Below are 17132 nucleotides of genomic sequence, written 5' to 3' on the forward strand. Positions count from 1 at the left end.
AGAGCATCATTCAGCGCTACGGCAGCCTCCCGGGGCTGCTGCACATGATTGAGCTGGAGAAGGGGAAGACCGGCCTGGGCCTTAGTCTGGCTGGCAACCGCGACCGCTCTCGCCTGAGCGTGTTTGTGGTCTGGATCGACCCCTGTGGCGCTGCCAGCAAAGATGGTCGCATTGTGGTTGGGGATGAACTGTTGGAGGTAAGGAGCTTGGATTAGTAACTTAGTGGTCACCGACGCTATAGATGGGTGGTTTTTAACCAGGAGTTGGTGCCTAGTGGGTATTACTGAGTTTTATGTACTAAATCACATTATGTCTCGATTTAGCTTTTCCTCTCTGATTTGATTTCCAATCTCCACAATATGATCTAAGGTTTGCACGAAGAAAGCAAAACGAATGCCAGTTGCTGAATTGAATAATGCGGTATGTTAGACAGTAGTAACAAATTCCATATTGTTCATTTCTGCACCCTATCAGATCAACGGGCAGATTCTGTATGGGCGGAGTCACCAGAATGCCTCCTCCATCATCAAAAGCGCTCCGTCGAAGGTCAAGATKATTTTCATCAGGTAGTGTAKTTGAAGMACAAAGGAAATATATCACAAGTCTTTATTCCCATCCCCCACCATGTATATTTTCAACTAAAGTTCAACTRGTTTCTGCCTTGCATAAAGCAATATAATCACTCATCCCAATTCTTTACAATGACCAAAACAATTTACATATTCTGTAGCTGAGCCCCTTCAATAGCAGAGGACTATTTTAAGCCTAATAACATCACCATACAAAGCCCAGTAGAGGGAGCTGTGGTGTTACAAAAGACTGATCTAAACTGATATCAGTGCAGACAYGCAACACGATACTCCAAGATGTCTCCTTCCATTGTATCCTGCGTTATTCCTGGTAAGGTCACATGATCATGGAAAACCAACGGTCCAGCTACTTATGACAGGCCAAAAGAAATCTGACCAAAATAAGGCAGGCAGGAACACACACTACTTAACTCAACTGACAGCCTCAATTAGACTGTGTGGTTCACAGACTCGGGATACGTCCCAAATGGCACCACATTCCCTACATTGTTCACTATTTCTGACCAAAGTAGTGCACTGTATAGGGAATAGAGTTCCATTTGTGACTCACTCGTGAGCTATGGGTCTCAGACAGACAGAAAGATGTGTCCTGAAGCAGTGACTAGTGATTTAATCTTGAGTTATGACTGGTGGACAGGAACACAGATGCTCTGAACCAGATGGCTGTAGGACCAGTGAGGGAACATGGAGACACCCTGGAGCCCCAGACAGAGGTAAACATGTCACATGCATACACACATGAAATGTCCCTTCTCACACAGGAACACAAACAGACACATATTCACACACGGTCTCCCATTCATCCTGTCTATGTGTAGATAGTTTCTCTGATTTGAAAAYGGCCTTAGAGTATGAAGCAGCTCAATGACTGAAAAGGCTCTATGTTCTACTCTTTCAATCTCTTATTAATCATTTTCTCACAGCTAGAAACATGTACTTCCATTGTACCCTCGGCGATCGATGTCGACGTGTTCAAGTATGTGCAGCARGTCATTCTGCCTAAGGTGAGTTACCTTGAGACTCTCCCATGCTGCTCTGCTATCAGTTAACATAGGCTCAGACCTCTTCATGGGGAGAGGGAGGGAAAGAGGGAGAAAAGGAGACTATTCTCTATTCTAATTGACTAGGCTGCTACAAGAGGGAGGGAAGGAAATGAGAGAGGGAGGACAGTAATATGCCCTAGGAACTGAGAGAGAGCAGGATGGACAGAGAGACTAAAGAGGATGTGAACCTATTCTAGTTTAATGGGTCTTCTGACAAGCCAAACACCTGGTTGGGAGTCTCAGCCTAGCTGTCTGTCCACATGGTTTATTATATAATAGTCTATTAGAGGATCACGGTATGAAGTCAACATCTGGTATGGGCACATACCAGACACATATTTTTCTGTTACATCTTCTCAGTCCCCAGGAACAAAAGATCATGCCGTTTCAAGATGCTGAGTAGAACTGGGTCGTGTTCATTAGGGCACACCGTTTTTGCAATGGAAAACTAAAATGAGTGTTTCTTATTGGTCAAGTTCAGATAGTACCACCCTGTTTCTATATTGCCCCGGGGGCAGCATTCGGTCTTCAATGAGGTCCGGCGGGACGTAATGAAAATGGATTATATTTCCTTGCCGTCAAAATTAGCAAAAGAAAGTTCCCTAGCCATCGTTTTTTTATTTTTTATTTCCGATGCTCCCTGACTGTCTAGCTTTAATTTAAGTGATTATTAGCAAGTTGGACACAGTCAAGAAACTGTATGAATGTAGGTCCATTATCATCTCTACACAAATTCGATTTGGTTTTAGTCATTTTAAGTGTGTGTGTGTGTGTGTGTGCGCGTGCGTGCGTGCGCGATGCTGTGACACATCGCCCCAGACCATGACGGACCCTCCAAATCGATCCCGGTCAAGAGTACAGACCTCGGTGTAACGCTCATTCCTATGACGATAAACGCATATCCGACCATCGTCCCTGGTGAGACAAAACCGTGACTCGTCAGTGAAGAGCACTTTTTGCCAGTCCTGTCTGGTCCAGCGACGGTGGGTTTGAGTCCATAAGCAACGTTGTTGCCTGTGATGTCTGGTGAGGACCTGCCTTACAACATGCCTACAAGCCCCCAGTCCAGCCTCTCTCAGCCTATTGCGGACAGTCTGAGTACTGATGGAGGGATTGTGCCTTCCTGGTGTAACTCGGGCAGTTGTTGTTGCCATCCTGTATCTGTCCCGCAGGTGTGATGTTCGTATGTACCAATCCTGTGCAGGTGTTGTTACACGTGGTCTGCCACTACGAGGACAATCAGCTGTCCGTCCTGTCTCCCTGTAGTGCTGTCTTAGGCGTCTCACAGTACGGACATTGCAATTTATTGCCCTGGCCACATCTGCCGTCCTCATGCCTCCTTGCAGCATGCATAAGGCACGTTCACGCAGATGAGCAGGGACCTTGGCCATCTTTCTTTAGGTGTTTTTCAGAGTCAGTAGAAAGGCCTCTTTAGTGTCCTAAGTTTTCATTACTGTGACCTTAATTGCCTACCACAGGTGCATGTTCATTAATTGTTTATGGTAAATTGAAGAAGCATGGGAAACAGTGTTTAAACCCTTTACAATGAAGAGCTGTGAAGATATTTGGATTTTTACGAATTATCTTTGAAAMACTGGGTCCTGAAAAAGGGACGTTTCTTTTTTTGCTGAGTTTAGAACCATAATGTTCCAAACTGCCTCACAATTTACAAAACAAACCGTTCTTGCATTGTGACGTTTCTGGTTATCAATGGCTCGCTTTGTTCATGTTTAATGTGTCATTGTGCATGATTCACTGTGTCTATAATTATGGTTGACAGCGAGGTATTGAAGAAAATTCAAGTACATTATCTCTTTTGAACTCAAGGAGGAGGGTGGATTCGGCATCACTTTCAGTGAGGAAGACCCCAAGAACGGGGTGGTGATTCAGAGTATATCTGAAAAAGGACCAGCAGGAAAGGTATGTCACTCTGTCTTACTCTCCTGATTCAAACAGGTGTCCTGTATAGCACTCTGTCTTACTCTCCTGATTCAAACAGGTGTCCTGTATAGCACTCTGTCTTACTCTCCTGATTCAAACAGGTGAATCCTGTATAGCACTTTTCTTCAATCCTGGTCCTGGGGACCCACAAGGTGAGCAGACTTTTGTTCCAGCCTAGTGTTAAAGTGTTAAACAATAAAGTGCTGGGTTGGAACAAAAGCATGCACACCCTGTAGCTGTCCAGGAGCAGTTTTAAAGAACAATGCTGGACAGAAAATAATATTGGACATCCTACATGTTATGCTAATTGGATGGATATATTTCCAGATGAAAAACATTCTCTAACACCAGTCCTGTATTACTCTATGCAGGACGGCAGCATCAAATCTGGAGATAAACTGCTGGCTGTGGAGGATGAACCAGTGGTGGGCTACACTGTGGAGAGGGTAAGATCTGCCTCTGCAGCAAATTTTAGACACACCCTATGGCCAGGGTTAATGGATAGTAATTTGATTAGTTTGTTGAGTGTTTATTATATTACTTTATTTAAAAAATGTTGTGTGTTAATTTGACATTTTTAGACCACAGGTATGGGCAAAATGTACTGAATACATATGCAAAATACCATAAAGATCAGCAACAGCATTCTCAGTAAGGGTTACAAAAATGTATTACTTGCTCTGACTGTGATATGTTGTGTTTAACTACCTTAGTTAAGCAAGTCATTCTGTGTGTGCTAAATGACCTAAATGTATATGTGAAAATGAACATGACAAAATTAACTGCAAAGCACTCTGGGTATTGTTTTGGGGCTGAGCTCATTAGAATAATACTCAGCATGCTTTGCAATTGTTTAAATATATATTAATGTTTACTTCATTTAGCAGACTCTTTTATCACACAAATAGTGCGATCAGACTTCTGATACCAATGCAGGGTTAAAGGGTAGCCGCAAACTAAACCGCTATTTAAAAAATGGTATAGAAAAGTATTTTGTGTTTTGAAAATGCAAAATGCATTGGAGTATATTCAGCCCAGTGTAATTCAAATGACAAAATATTCAGGAATAATTCAAATACGTATTTCAAATACATGAAGCAGAAGTTCTGCCCATCTCTGATAGACCATCTGTTGGGGACTATGCAATTGTGTATTTTTTTCACTACGTTTTAGGTCCACTCTCTACTGGGGAACGCCAAAGGCTCAGTGAAGTTGACAATCTGCACGAATGAGTCATTGCCCCTCCCCCCCTACTATACTGATCAGGCCACCAGCATCCCTAGCATCTACATGGCTAACCTGGGCCAGCCTGAGTCAGAGCCAATCAGGAGTGAGTAAACAGCTTGTCATGTGTTGACAGGAGGACATGCCATACATCATTAGCATTTGGGTTTATTGAACGTAAACAACTTAGCTGAAGATTTATTTTACATAACTTAAATATTGGTGCTAGTTATAACTCAAAATCTGAACGGAGCATGATTCACTCAGTTGGGTAGAGCAGAGTGATATGCTTATAGGGCAAGTGCCCCCAACTTCAATACCAATCACTTGGCAAACCAATCACGTCTGTGATTGTTAGTCAATAAGTTTCTGCTGATTTACACAATGAAGAATGAAACCGATACAGTATACAAATATAGTATTAATATAGCCTCTAGTTTTACAGTGACTGAATATATTCTAGTCTGATTTTAGCTTGCCATCAAGTTAATAGGTGCTTTAGCCAACTCCTCTGAATATGTTTTGTCATTGCCTTATTGAATAGCATGCCAATAATAATCTGAGGAATTGGCTAAAAGCACAAAGATCTGGGACCAGGCTAGAATGAAAACTTTTCTTCAATATTTTCATCTCAATTTCCCACTCTCTCATCAGGCTCAAGTCGCTCGTCCACCCCTGGTACTCTGGCCTCATCTGACCCTGTGACCTGTCCCATCATCCCCGGCTGTGAGACCACCATAGACATCTCCAAAGGCCACACGGGCCTGGGCCTCAGCATCGTGGGGGGCTGTGACACTCTATTGGTAGGTCAGAGTGCCAGGGGTGGCTCTGTGATGACTGTGGGTATTTGAAGTTATTGTAGAATAATAACAAAACTTGTATTTTTGAATAAACTATGACAGAATGATTGTTGGATCCCAATTAACAGATTCCAAACTGACAGATACTGACAAAGAATCTAGGTTAGTTTTCCATAGATTTATCTGAAGCTTTAAATCAGAATTTACACTTCCAATTCTATATTTTATAACAATACATAAGAAACAAGTAAAATTTCACCCACTAACATTACGAGAAGACAAATTACCACTACTACTTACACAATGATACAAACTTAAAAGATATGCCACCCACTTAGAAGTCTTTGGTTCCGTGTGCTTTTAGAGCTGGCAGTATTATCCCAGGTCTGAAATAGCTGTGGAGGCAGTGGAATAGCAAAGGAATATAGGAAATAATGCAGTCTGTCACACACGCACACACCCCGCTCCTCCTCTCCCCCCGTGTGCTCAGTCAGTCCTCAACCACAGGAGACAATATCCTGGAATGTGACCCTTGACCTGAGAATGAGCCCCCCCATAGACACCTACACACACAGACTCTAGCTAGTGTCAACCTGTTCCACTCTGTCTCTAATCTCTCATGTATTCCTGAACTCCTTCACATTGTCATTTTATTCTCTTCATTTCTCTATTTGACTATTTCTCTGTTTCACCTTGGTTCCTCCCTCCGTCTTCTATTTCTCCTTTTCTCTTTTCCTTGTTCCCTCCTACCGTGCCACACACCTCTAGTTCCCTCCTACTGTGCCACACACCTCTAGTTCCCTCCTACCGTGCCACACACCTCTAGTATCCCCCTTTCTCACACTCTTCTTCTCTTTCTCTAGGGGACCATCATCATTCACGAGGTCTATGAGGAGGGAGCTGCCTCCAAGGATGGGAGACTTTGGGCAGGGGATCAGATCCTGGAGGTAATGGAATGTAACAGGGGCCTGTATTCATAATTTAGGATCAGTTCCACCCTCCTCCTATCCCTGTAATCATATTCCTCATGATATAAAAGGCTAAACTGATCCTAGATCATATAGGCACGTATTTCACACTCTAGTATAACACTGCATTCATAACACTAAGTGACTCTTAAGATAGGATTTGGTTCATAGAATCTGAAGAAGAATATTTCAAATGTTACATCTAAAATTATATAAATATAGATAATGAATGGTATATATAGTCATTATATGTATAGATGACGTTATATAGAATGACATCTTAATAGTCAGCTTAACTCTTTTGCCCTTTGCTTTGTTATAGACTAGGGGTGTGACTTTGGCCGTTAGTCATGGCAACTCAGTCAATGGGGCTGGAAGCATCTCACTTAACCCCCTTTCAATACATGCACGCACACACACACCAGCACATATACACATACTCTTATGACTTAATTGCCCCACCTCAGTAATTCACTTTGGGCCCCCAGCTAAGCCGTAGTATTCATACTGCTCATGATATGGTCAGGGGGATGGTGAGAGAGTGGCCACCCATTCTGTGGCTCAAGCAGCACCAACGTCATTAGGGACCCATTTCAGTCTGCTATGAGAAAAGCCATACATGGCTATGCTAGCGCTAATGGTCTATTTCCCGTTGATATGGACCCTTAAAGAGGATGAACGGGATTTTAAGCACTTACAAATTCTGAACATATTGTACAAATTGGAATTTGTAACATATCATACGAATTGCAGGATTTAAAAAAAAGAATAATTTGCAGGACGTAACATATAATACGACTGGATGACGTTGTGCACCATCTTCGGGGACCCGTTTTGGCTCGTGTGTGCTACTTTCAACACTTCTGGCTGAAATTGTACAAAACCTCTAGCATCACTTTAAAATAGGTTGCAGGTCTCAGCTCTAAACTAAGTACATTGTGGTGTTATTATTAGAAAAGGTTTTCAAAATATAAGTATAATTATACTAAAGTATAGGCCTACCCTCAGACATGTATGCTAGCTGTTGACCCTGTATGCTACATTATTCACATTCTTCACCAATATTCATGTTTGTCAGTGTGTTTGGGCCTACAGTGTTTCTATAAATAGGTAGAATATAACATGCTATCCATTGTACCCTTGTTGCCACATTTTATTTTGACAAATCTGTTTGTTTCTCTCTCACTATCCCTTCCTCTTTCATCTCWCTCTCCCCCTCTAATCTCTCTCCCTCCCCATCTCCGTAGGTGAATGGCATTGACCTGCGCGTGGCCACTCACGACGAAGCTATCAACGTGCTTCGCCAGACCCCTCAGCGGGTGCGTCTGAGCGTGTTCAGGGACGAGGCTCAGTACAAGGAGGAGGACCTGTGGGATGCCTTRACCGTGGAGCTGAACAAGAAGCCCGGCCAGGGCCTGGGCCTCAGCATCGTGGGGAGAAGGTACTCCAACCTATAAGTCTTATAGGGACGTTTGACTGAAAACATTTAAGGGATGGCCTAAAATGTACATCGTAAGCAGGGATGTCCTAAAATGTACACCGTAAATTTGGATGTCCTCAAATGTACACCATAAACAGGGATGTCCTAAAATGTACACACCGTAAAGTTGTTGGAGAGAAGCTCTCTTTTGCTAGGATGATTAGATGAGTTTATTTGTCACATGCACAGGGTCGCAGATGTAATTGCAGGGTACAGTGACATTCTTAAGCTTGGAGCTCCAACAGTGCAGGTCAAAAAGTGTCACGTTCGTTATAATGAGTGTACGAAAGCGCAGCGTGAGTAGAGTTCCACATATTTATTGAGGTGAAACTTCAAACAAATAAATAAACMAAAGTGCCGTTCGTAGCGCACATAGCACTAAACACAAARAATATCCCACATCGCAGGTGGGAAAAGGAACACACTAAGTATGATCGCCAATTAGAGGCAACGATATTCAGCTGCCTCCAATTGGGAGCCATACAAACACACCAACATAGAACTAAAATAACTAGAAAACCTCCCTAGTCACGCTCTGACCTATTACACCATAGAGAACCACAAGGGCTCTCTATGGTCAGGGCGTGACAAAAAGAGAAGTGAATGAAACAATAATAAAAAATGATGGTAATAATATATACATATTTACAACTGTAACAATGATAAATGTCCATAAATGTCCAGCCCAGCACTAATACACTTGTTTCAAGTAATCAACTGATCTTGTTTTTTTTTTTTTTTGACCACAATTAGATTATTGGACATAGTTTAAATAATGTGTTGACTCATTCAGACTCACATAAGGTCATGCTGAGCCATCCTCAGTGTGTTATCCCAGTAGATAACAACACACGCTTGAGGGTCTCTCAACACATGGTGTCAGAGGTGTGTGACCTCTAGCCCTAACTCACTGGAGACAGACAGCACAGGAATGGCCCCAGCAGAGAAACCTCAGGAAACCGTGTGTGCGTGTGCGTGTGCGTGTGTGTGTGTGTGTGTGTGTGTGTGTGTGTGTGTGTGTGTGTGTGTGTGTGTGTGTGTGTGTGTGAAACATGCTTCTCCTGTTTGCCTGAGCCAATTAGACATTTGAGGAGTCAGGCCTGCAGTGATGACGGGGATTGTTTGGTGTGTGTGTGTGCAGGCCACAGGTTATTTAGCATTGTGGGTCAAGGTGTTTGACCTTTCCCATCTCGGTGATTAACATTGGTCATTGTATTGACTAGTTGCTATACTTGCTAAGAAACTAGTTAAACCACTGGTGACAGGGGGGAGCCAACACTTGTTTTAATATACACTTGTTCTAGTAAGAAAATGAAGAGAATACAATGAAGATTAGGCATTTAAAGATGTAAATGTGTTCTTCATTCAACATAGGAAACGAAAAAGGAAACCAACTAGAACTGGTACCGAATTGAAGAGTCTGAACGGGAACTGGTATCGGAAAAGAAAAAAATCCCAAAGATACCCAGCCCTTGCCCTAGTAGATAGATGTATAGATAAGTCCCACATACACCAAGGTAGATATACCCTGGATTTTTTACCTGGGTCTGCCTTCAGTGTATTTCGGTCATCCTACCTGCTTTGGAACCTGCTTTTCCTTAACATATCTATAGATCCTGAACCGCCACACCTGAACCGCAGCAGGAGGCAGGCATTTGATTAGCATTTTTACCTAATAGATTGTTAGATAGATTGATAGATACCTTATTGTCCTCAGAGAGAGCCTATTAGTTAAATACAACACTTTAGAACAACACAAAAAAAGATACACTTAAAATACATCATTTGATTTGGTATCGAATCCTAACTGCAAAATGCTCACACACAAATGACAGACACATGCACAGAGACCAAGCACTCACACTAACGCAACATAAACCCTGGTTAACCCATATGTTGTTTCTATCCACAACAGGAACGACACAGGGGTGTTTGTGTCGGACATAGTGAAAGGGGGCGTGGTGGAGAGTGACGGGAGGCTGATGCAGGGAGACCAGATCCTGTCCGTCAACAAGGAGGATGTCAGAAACGCCACCCAGGAGTCAGTGGCTGCACTGCTGAAGGTGAACCWATGAAGGAACCATGGGAAGCTGGGTCAAATAAAGCCTGGTCRCAGATCTGTTGGTGCCGTCTTGATATATGACCACAGGCGTTTGGCTGTACAGTGGTAACAGATTTGGGACTAGGCTGGGTTTTTGTTGTCTCAAATTAAAATTGTTGATATGGATAGATAATTCATGTATTTAAAAAGGAAATGTATAATGAGTGATGTATTGGCTCTTTTCCGACCGGTTGGTGTGGAATACATCCCTAGCATCTCTTCTTTGGATGGTTTGTTTAGTTGAAAAGCTATTTATGTGTTTGTATGTTTACACGTGTGTGTTTGCAGTGTGGTGTGGGACCCATAGTGATGGAGGTGGGCAGATTTAAAGCCGGACCCTTCCACTCTGAGAGAAGGTTCTCACAGAGCAGTCAGGTAAGCTGCCATTTTGTTTTCTGAACCTTAATTATATCCTGGGACCTGTTCAGGAGAGCAATGTTACAGAATGTTCAAATAGAAATGCATCTAACAGATAGGACCCATGTAGACACCCTGTAAGCTCTATTCATTACAGTTCTATCTGAATATATTTCAACTCACTGAATACTCCCTGGATCTCTTCCTTCCTCTATATCCTATTGGTAGTTCTTAGTCCCAAAATAGAGTTCAGATAAAGGAAAGCAATTTGTCATTCATTTCACGTTTCTCTTTCCTTGTGTTTGGGTAGATGAGTGAAACGGGCAGCTGCAAGGTGACCCCTCACTCGCTGTCAGCCTCCTCTGGTAGCCTCCAGATGGACTGTGACAGCGTACAACATACAAGTCAGGAGTCTAAGACCTTTTTAGTTGATAAACATCTAGCTGTTTGGAAAGCTAAAGCTAGCCGTCATGTCGTGGTCTCATTTGTGTCGATTCATTTTGGCTGTTTACTCTTGTTTTCTCTTGTTTACTCTTTTATAAAGCACTGGACCACCAGCAGATCAGAAGTGTTGAATTCACAAAGGTCAGCTTTCTTTTATAATATTTATAATTATACCGAAAAACAAATCTGTTTTTAGCTTGTCCTTGTATTATCGGCAACATGCRGATTGTGTCAATCTAAGTTACATAATAAAAAAATCCCTATCAAATCTGTCAATTTAAGCTAGAGTAATCTGTTTTTCAATCCGCCGATGTCGCACTTCCGCATCTGCAGAGCTAGAGCGCTGTTTGTCAGACCTTGAGACATCCCGAAAATCGGTCTTCTCATGAAAACGTCTGTAGCGTCTGAACGGTTTGACCTACAAACTACTATGACCACTATAGAAAGGGGAGACTCAGAACAGGTGGTCTCCATTTTGCACTTTGACCACCACAGGTGTCAGGGGACTCGTCTGAAGGTAACCAGCACCTGTTTGCAAAAATGAATGAAAGTACAGTTTGAAGGTAGTTTTGTGCCTAGGGTTAAATTATGTGTAAAAAACACCAAATATTTCCTGAGCTTTCTTATATCTCATTGATATAGGACAGACACTTCAAACCTTTGTTTCTTATGATACATTTTTTGACTATTTTTTTGGCATTTATGAATGTTTTATTCAGTGTGTTTCTCAGGGCTATAGTAGTAAAGGCCAAATTCAATATTTTATCAAATAATTCTTTCTATTGTTTTGGTACCTAAAGGGGTAACACAATTCCAAATCAAATAGCTAAATTATCCATAGTATGACCATCTTATAATAATTCACATGTCAGCTTAGAACCCCCCCCCCCCCCCCAACAGCTCCAACTACTTTACACTATTTAAATATGTATTTTATTTGTCTCTGTGAGGTGATTATAGTGATTTTGAAGTACTTTTGTAATTGGTTGTCTTTCCTCATAGGGTCTCACTGATTCATTGGGCATCAGTATTGCGGGTGGAGTGGGCAGTCCCCTGGGCGATGTGCCTATCTTCATCGCCATGATGAACCCTACCGGCCTCGCTGCCCAGACACACAAACTCAAGGTGGGTTGGTGATCAAGAGAATATGGGTTATGTGGGCTATGTTGTTTGTTGACTTCAAGGACCCTCAAGGAAAGTCAGACTCAGCTAATCACATGGAATCTATTCACTAAATGTTCACCCAAACGAGAGAAAGAGATTCGTTTTGAGCTACAAATAATCAAACAGCAAGCAATCGATGAAAGTTCGTACAAATTCACCAAATGCCAGCACAAATGTCAGGTTTCAGTCAACTTTAGAATATTTACACTTACAGTAAGTGTATTCCTCCTTTATTTGTGGCCGGTTCATTTTGGACAGTGGGCTATTCAGATTTGTGCACGTAACTCTGGTCAATCTTTGCGTGAAAATGTTATCTCAAGTCTAAATACTGCCTGTAGTCAGTCTCAAGTCATCACGTAGGTTGGTTCTATTAGTGTCGAGGGCCTTTACAGCTGAAAGCGATGGCCTATGGCCTCCTGCAGAAGGACAGACAAACTGACCATTGTAGCCCCCACAGACAGACTGGCAGCAGACAATAGTAGAGCAGTAAGCCATAGGAGACCATAAATCTCGTTATACTGCACTGAGCCCATAAAATGTAACAGAATAGAGGGACTGTGTGGATGTCTTGAATAGAATATCTATGTTGGTATCCCTTCAAAAGAACAAGAAGAATGGGTGAACTAAAACAGGCGAAACACAAAGCAGTGGTTTAGAAATACTGGATATGGTTTGCTTGCATTAGATTTAGCCTACATGAACTTTATCAGTAGTTTTCTTATTTTATCATTACTAAGTCAGTATTATTATAATATATTGCTTTATGATTCCTGGCTGAAGGCCAGCTGATGAGCAGTAATGCATGATCAATATGCTCTATCAGCACAAACCACTATCTTCCTTCCGCTAACCCCTTCAAATCAAACTTTAGGTGTGGACTAACAGTGAAATGCTTACTCAAGGGCCCTTCCCAACAATGGAGAGAGAAAGAAAATGGAGAAATAATATAAAAGTAAAACACATAGTAGTAATAATAATAGCTAGTGGCATACAATACAATGCCTTAAATACGTCTTTGTTAGTTTACAATACAATGCCTTAAATACGTCTTTGTTAGTTTACAATACAATGCCTTAAATACGTCTTTGTTAGTTTACAATATAATGTCTTCAATACATCTTTGTTAGTTTACAATATAATGTCTTCAATACATCTTTGTTAGTTTACAATACAATGCCTTAAATATATCTTTGTTAGTTTACAATACAATTCCTTAAATACATCTTTGTTAGTTTACAATACAATGCCTTAAATACATCTTTGATAGATTATTCCTAGGAGGTATGGGGTTAGGGAACGATTAAGGGATTGATTTAGTATTAGTTGCTGTCTAACCCAAATGTACCGGTATTACAAACATTGTGACCAAGGGGTTAGCACATGCTGTAACCTCTAACCTTGTGATCTCTCTGTGACCCCTCCAGATCGGTGACATGATCGTCAGTATCTGTGGGACCGCTACTGAGGGTATGAGCCACAGCCAGGCCGTCACCCTGCTGAAGAATGCCACCGGCACCATCGAGCTGCAGGTCAGTGAAAGACTAACGTCATTCTCCCAACTACAGTAAGATTATACTGGTATTTTAGCAGTAATGCATTTACAGTACAACGCATATCTGAAAACCTCTACTTCATCAGTGATAACTGTGAATACAGGTATACTGATGAAGTAGAGGTTTTCATATATATGTTGTATATGCATTGTTGCTAAAAGATCAGTATAGTCTTGTATCCACGGGTGCGTACTGTGGAGATTGAGCTACCCTTAATTGATATATTATGCATTATCGGTAGCTTGAGCATGTACAGTATAAAGCTCTGTTTTGTTTTATGTGCTTGCTGTCATCTACGTCAAGTTGTCTGTAAATGTTGATGATGAAATTGTTTTATATTGCAGTGCTCGAAAATGAGCTGATGAACTGAACAAACTAAACTAAACTAAAGGACCTTTTCATGTATCATTTGTCTTGCAACAACAAAACCCAACAGGTGGTAGCAGGGGGTGATACCACCGTGACCGGCCCGTCTCAGGAGCAGACAGCTGCCGGACTCTCACTCTCCAGCCTTACTGCTACTAGCATCTTCCACGACGACCTGGGGTATGTACGCGCACACACACACACACACACACACACACACACACACACACACACACACACACACACACACACACACACACACACACACACACCTGTTGTTTCTGTCAAACCCGTACAAGGCCTGAGAAACATTTCTCTGCATCCTACAGACCTCCTCAATATAAGACCATTACCCTGGCCAGGGGCCCAGATGGCCTGGGCTTCAGCATTGTTGGTGGCTTCGGAAGCCCACATGGAGACCTGCCCATTTATGTGAAAACCGTGTTTGGAAAGGTTAGGGGAAATCTCCTTTTTTTTCGCTAAATTATGTTTTAATAGAGCAAGTCAGTATTAGTATGTTAAATCGATTAAATCTATTCCTTTTGAATGTACATTTATGACAGTTGTGATTGTGGTAACCTGTGTGGTAACCTGGCGTGTCTGTTCTCCAGGGAGCAGCYTCAGAGGACGGGCGTCTGAAGCGGGGGGATCAGATTATGGCTGTTAACGGACAGAGTCTGGAGGGGGTCACCCACGAGGAGGCCGTGGGCATCCTGAAGAGGACCAAGGGAACAATTGCCCTCACTGTGCTCTCCTAGACACACTCACACCTCACCCTACACGCATAGACAAAGACTCATACCTTGGTGTAGACACACACCCTAATATACTGTATATGTATTGAAATGTGAACAACCCCATTCCTAAACTCTAACATGCTGACCAAACCGGACGRGRGCACGTTGATTTTGTTTACCCACATCAGAAGCGATCAGGACACACAGGTTGAAATATCAAAACAAACTCTGAACCAATTATATTAATTTGTGGACAGGTCGAAAAGCATTAAATATTTATGGCAATTTAGCTAGCTAGCTTGCTGTTGCTAGTTAATTTGTCCCGGGATATAAACATTGGGTTGTTATTTTACCTGAAATGCACAAGGTCCTCTACTCCGACAGACAATACGGTAAACCAAATTAGTTTCTCGTCATCTCTCCTCCTTTCTTCAGGCTTCTTTTTCTTTGGACTTTATATAGCGGTTGGCAACCAACTTTACGGTGCATTACTACAACCGACTGGAGTGTGGACGTCAGTTCATCTTTCAATCACCCACGTGGGTATATGCCCCTAAACACCAATGAGGATAAAGAGGCAGGACTTGCAGCGCGTTGAGCTTGACACATAGAACCAACTTCTATTTTAGCGTCTGGCCACGCAGGCGCTAGCTGTTGCGCGCAAGCAGGGTGGGTGCATTGATTGAATAACAGGTATGTGTACATTTATTTTGCAACACTCGTGCACGCGACGCGAGCAGTGTGGTCAGCATGTAAGCTTGTATTGAGAAACACTGTGATCCATAGTATTTGTATTTACAAGAAGCTACTGCAGGTAGACTGAAATATTCACTGGACAATGTGGCTCAGATCTTTTATACTCTAGTTTTCTATGCTCAGACATGGACTGTGTTATGATATTTAGGGTTAAGAGCCCTTTTAAGCAATATCTGAAATATATTGGTAGAATAAGACCATTATTTAAAGCTTATGCTACTGTAAACTGCTGTCCATCCTCTTCTATAGTGAAGTCACTGTCGTATTTAAGTCTAGACTCTAYACTGAATAACATTTGAATAACGTTTTGTTTGTGACGCAAACCACCTTTTCAGGAGTGAAATGATCTCAAAGCTTTGGTTTCTTGGTCAGAAGTTCTACAGACCAAGTATCTAAGTGTGCGTGGTCACACACTCAGGGAAAGGAGAGGGTGTGTATGAGACGTAATGTAGTTTTGCTAATGCAGATGTGAAGTATTGTTTCACAGTATTTTACCGTTCAAGTATTACCTATTTTTTGGGGTCATTGTCTGCCATGACCATACTTTATCATAATATGATAGTAGGTGAAGGAAACCAGCTTATATGGTCCATCTCAGCTGTCTCCAACCTGGAGAGTTACTGCAGCCTTTTGCTCAAACCTAGCGCTAGCACACCTGTTTCACATAATCAACCGTTGACCGTTTTCAATATGGACAACAATTAGCCGAATCAAGTGTGTTACTGTTGGGCTGTCCAGGAAGTTGGAGCTTCCTAATTCATTTCAAACCATTAGCTAGATACCCCATGTTCTAGTTTCACGACAATGAATCCCATTTTTAACATGGCGTCAGTCACACTCTTACAGATGTAGGGTCTTAATTTGACCCAGTTTGCTACAGCAGGAAAATAATCCTGCAGTAACAGGAAATGTGAATTATTATGTGGATTATAATTAATGGACATTTTTGTAGGGGTTTCCAAGTGGAAATTACAAACTTCAGAAGCCTTTTTAAACCTCAAATGCACTACACATTTAAAATGTCCTGCATTGCAGGAAAGTTTCCCAGCAGCAGGGTGATCAAATTAAGATCCCATATTACAATACATGTGTACTTAGTTAAGTACATTCAGCACAGTATTGAGTTGTTCAGAGGCTGAATTAATAAAAGTTACCTTCAAGCCCCAGTTATTGATTGGTTTTATTTGAGTAATGTCAGAGTCCATGGGCTTTTCATTACTGTGTCTAACTGGTTTTGTAACAGTTGATGGCAATTCTATTGAGAATATCCACCAAGCGGTGGTTATTATTGGAGGCTTACGGCATCACACTCGACCTGCACATCTGACTAATATATATATCTTGTGGATTCAGGATTCGTGAGGATGTGAGGTGCGAATGTGGTTTATACAGCTGATATATTATTAGCTAGAGGCTATACCTACTGTAAGATTAAAGGGAATGGCTCCAAACCCACACATCTAAGCAGAAAATGTATAGGATATCAAATCTGATACTTTCTTAGATATCTAAAGGATGTTAATGTCATACATAATACAGTTACTTCATCCGTAGTCATGTTCGTTAGCCACCAAATGGAAGGAAATTGACTACCTAGACCTTTCCAAT

General features: G+C 41.8%; 1 protein-coding gene across 5 annotated transcripts in view; it reads left to right on the forward strand.

The window, feature by feature from the left end:
• LOC111960178 (multiple PDZ domain protein) overlaps positions 1–16690 on the forward strand; it is a 69759-nt gene extending 53069 nt beyond the window's left edge. For all 5 annotated transcript variants that reach the window (XM_070437916.1, XM_070437918.1, XM_070437919.1 and 2 more), the window contains 19 exons: positions 1–197; positions 475–566; positions 1228–1303; positions 1514–1594; positions 3461–3553; positions 3946–4020; positions 4748–4904; positions 5453–5601; positions 6462–6545; positions 7814–8007; positions 9962–10109; positions 10436–10522; positions 10815–10908; positions 11049–11089; positions 11951–12073; positions 13537–13641; positions 14102–14211; positions 14361–14484; positions 14643–16690. In XM_070437916.1, the coding sequence (XP_070294017.1) occupies positions 1–197; positions 475–566; positions 1228–1303; positions 1514–1594; positions 3461–3553; positions 3946–4020; positions 4748–4904; positions 5453–5601; positions 6462–6545; positions 7814–8007; positions 9962–10109; positions 10436–10522; positions 10815–10908; positions 11049–11089; positions 11951–12073; positions 13537–13641; positions 14102–14211; positions 14361–14484; positions 14643–14789 (2177 nt within the window). In that variant the 3' untranslated portion in view covers positions 14790–16690. The remainder of the gene's footprint in view (positions 198–474; positions 567–1227; positions 1304–1513; positions 1595–3460; positions 3554–3945; positions 4021–4747; positions 4905–5452; positions 5602–6461; positions 6546–7813; positions 8008–9961; positions 10110–10435; positions 10523–10814; positions 10909–11048; positions 11090–11950; positions 12074–13536; positions 13642–14101; positions 14212–14360; positions 14485–14642) is intronic.
• The last annotated feature ends 442 nt before the right edge of the window (positions 16691–17132 follow it).

The sequence above is a fragment of the Salvelinus sp. IW2-2015 genome, linkage group LG37 (assembly GCF_002910315.2).
Source record: "Salvelinus sp. IW2-2015 linkage group LG37, ASM291031v2, whole genome shotgun sequence".
Classification (NCBI taxonomy): domain Eukaryota; kingdom Metazoa; phylum Chordata; class Actinopteri; order Salmoniformes; family Salmonidae; genus Salvelinus; species Salvelinus sp. IW2-2015.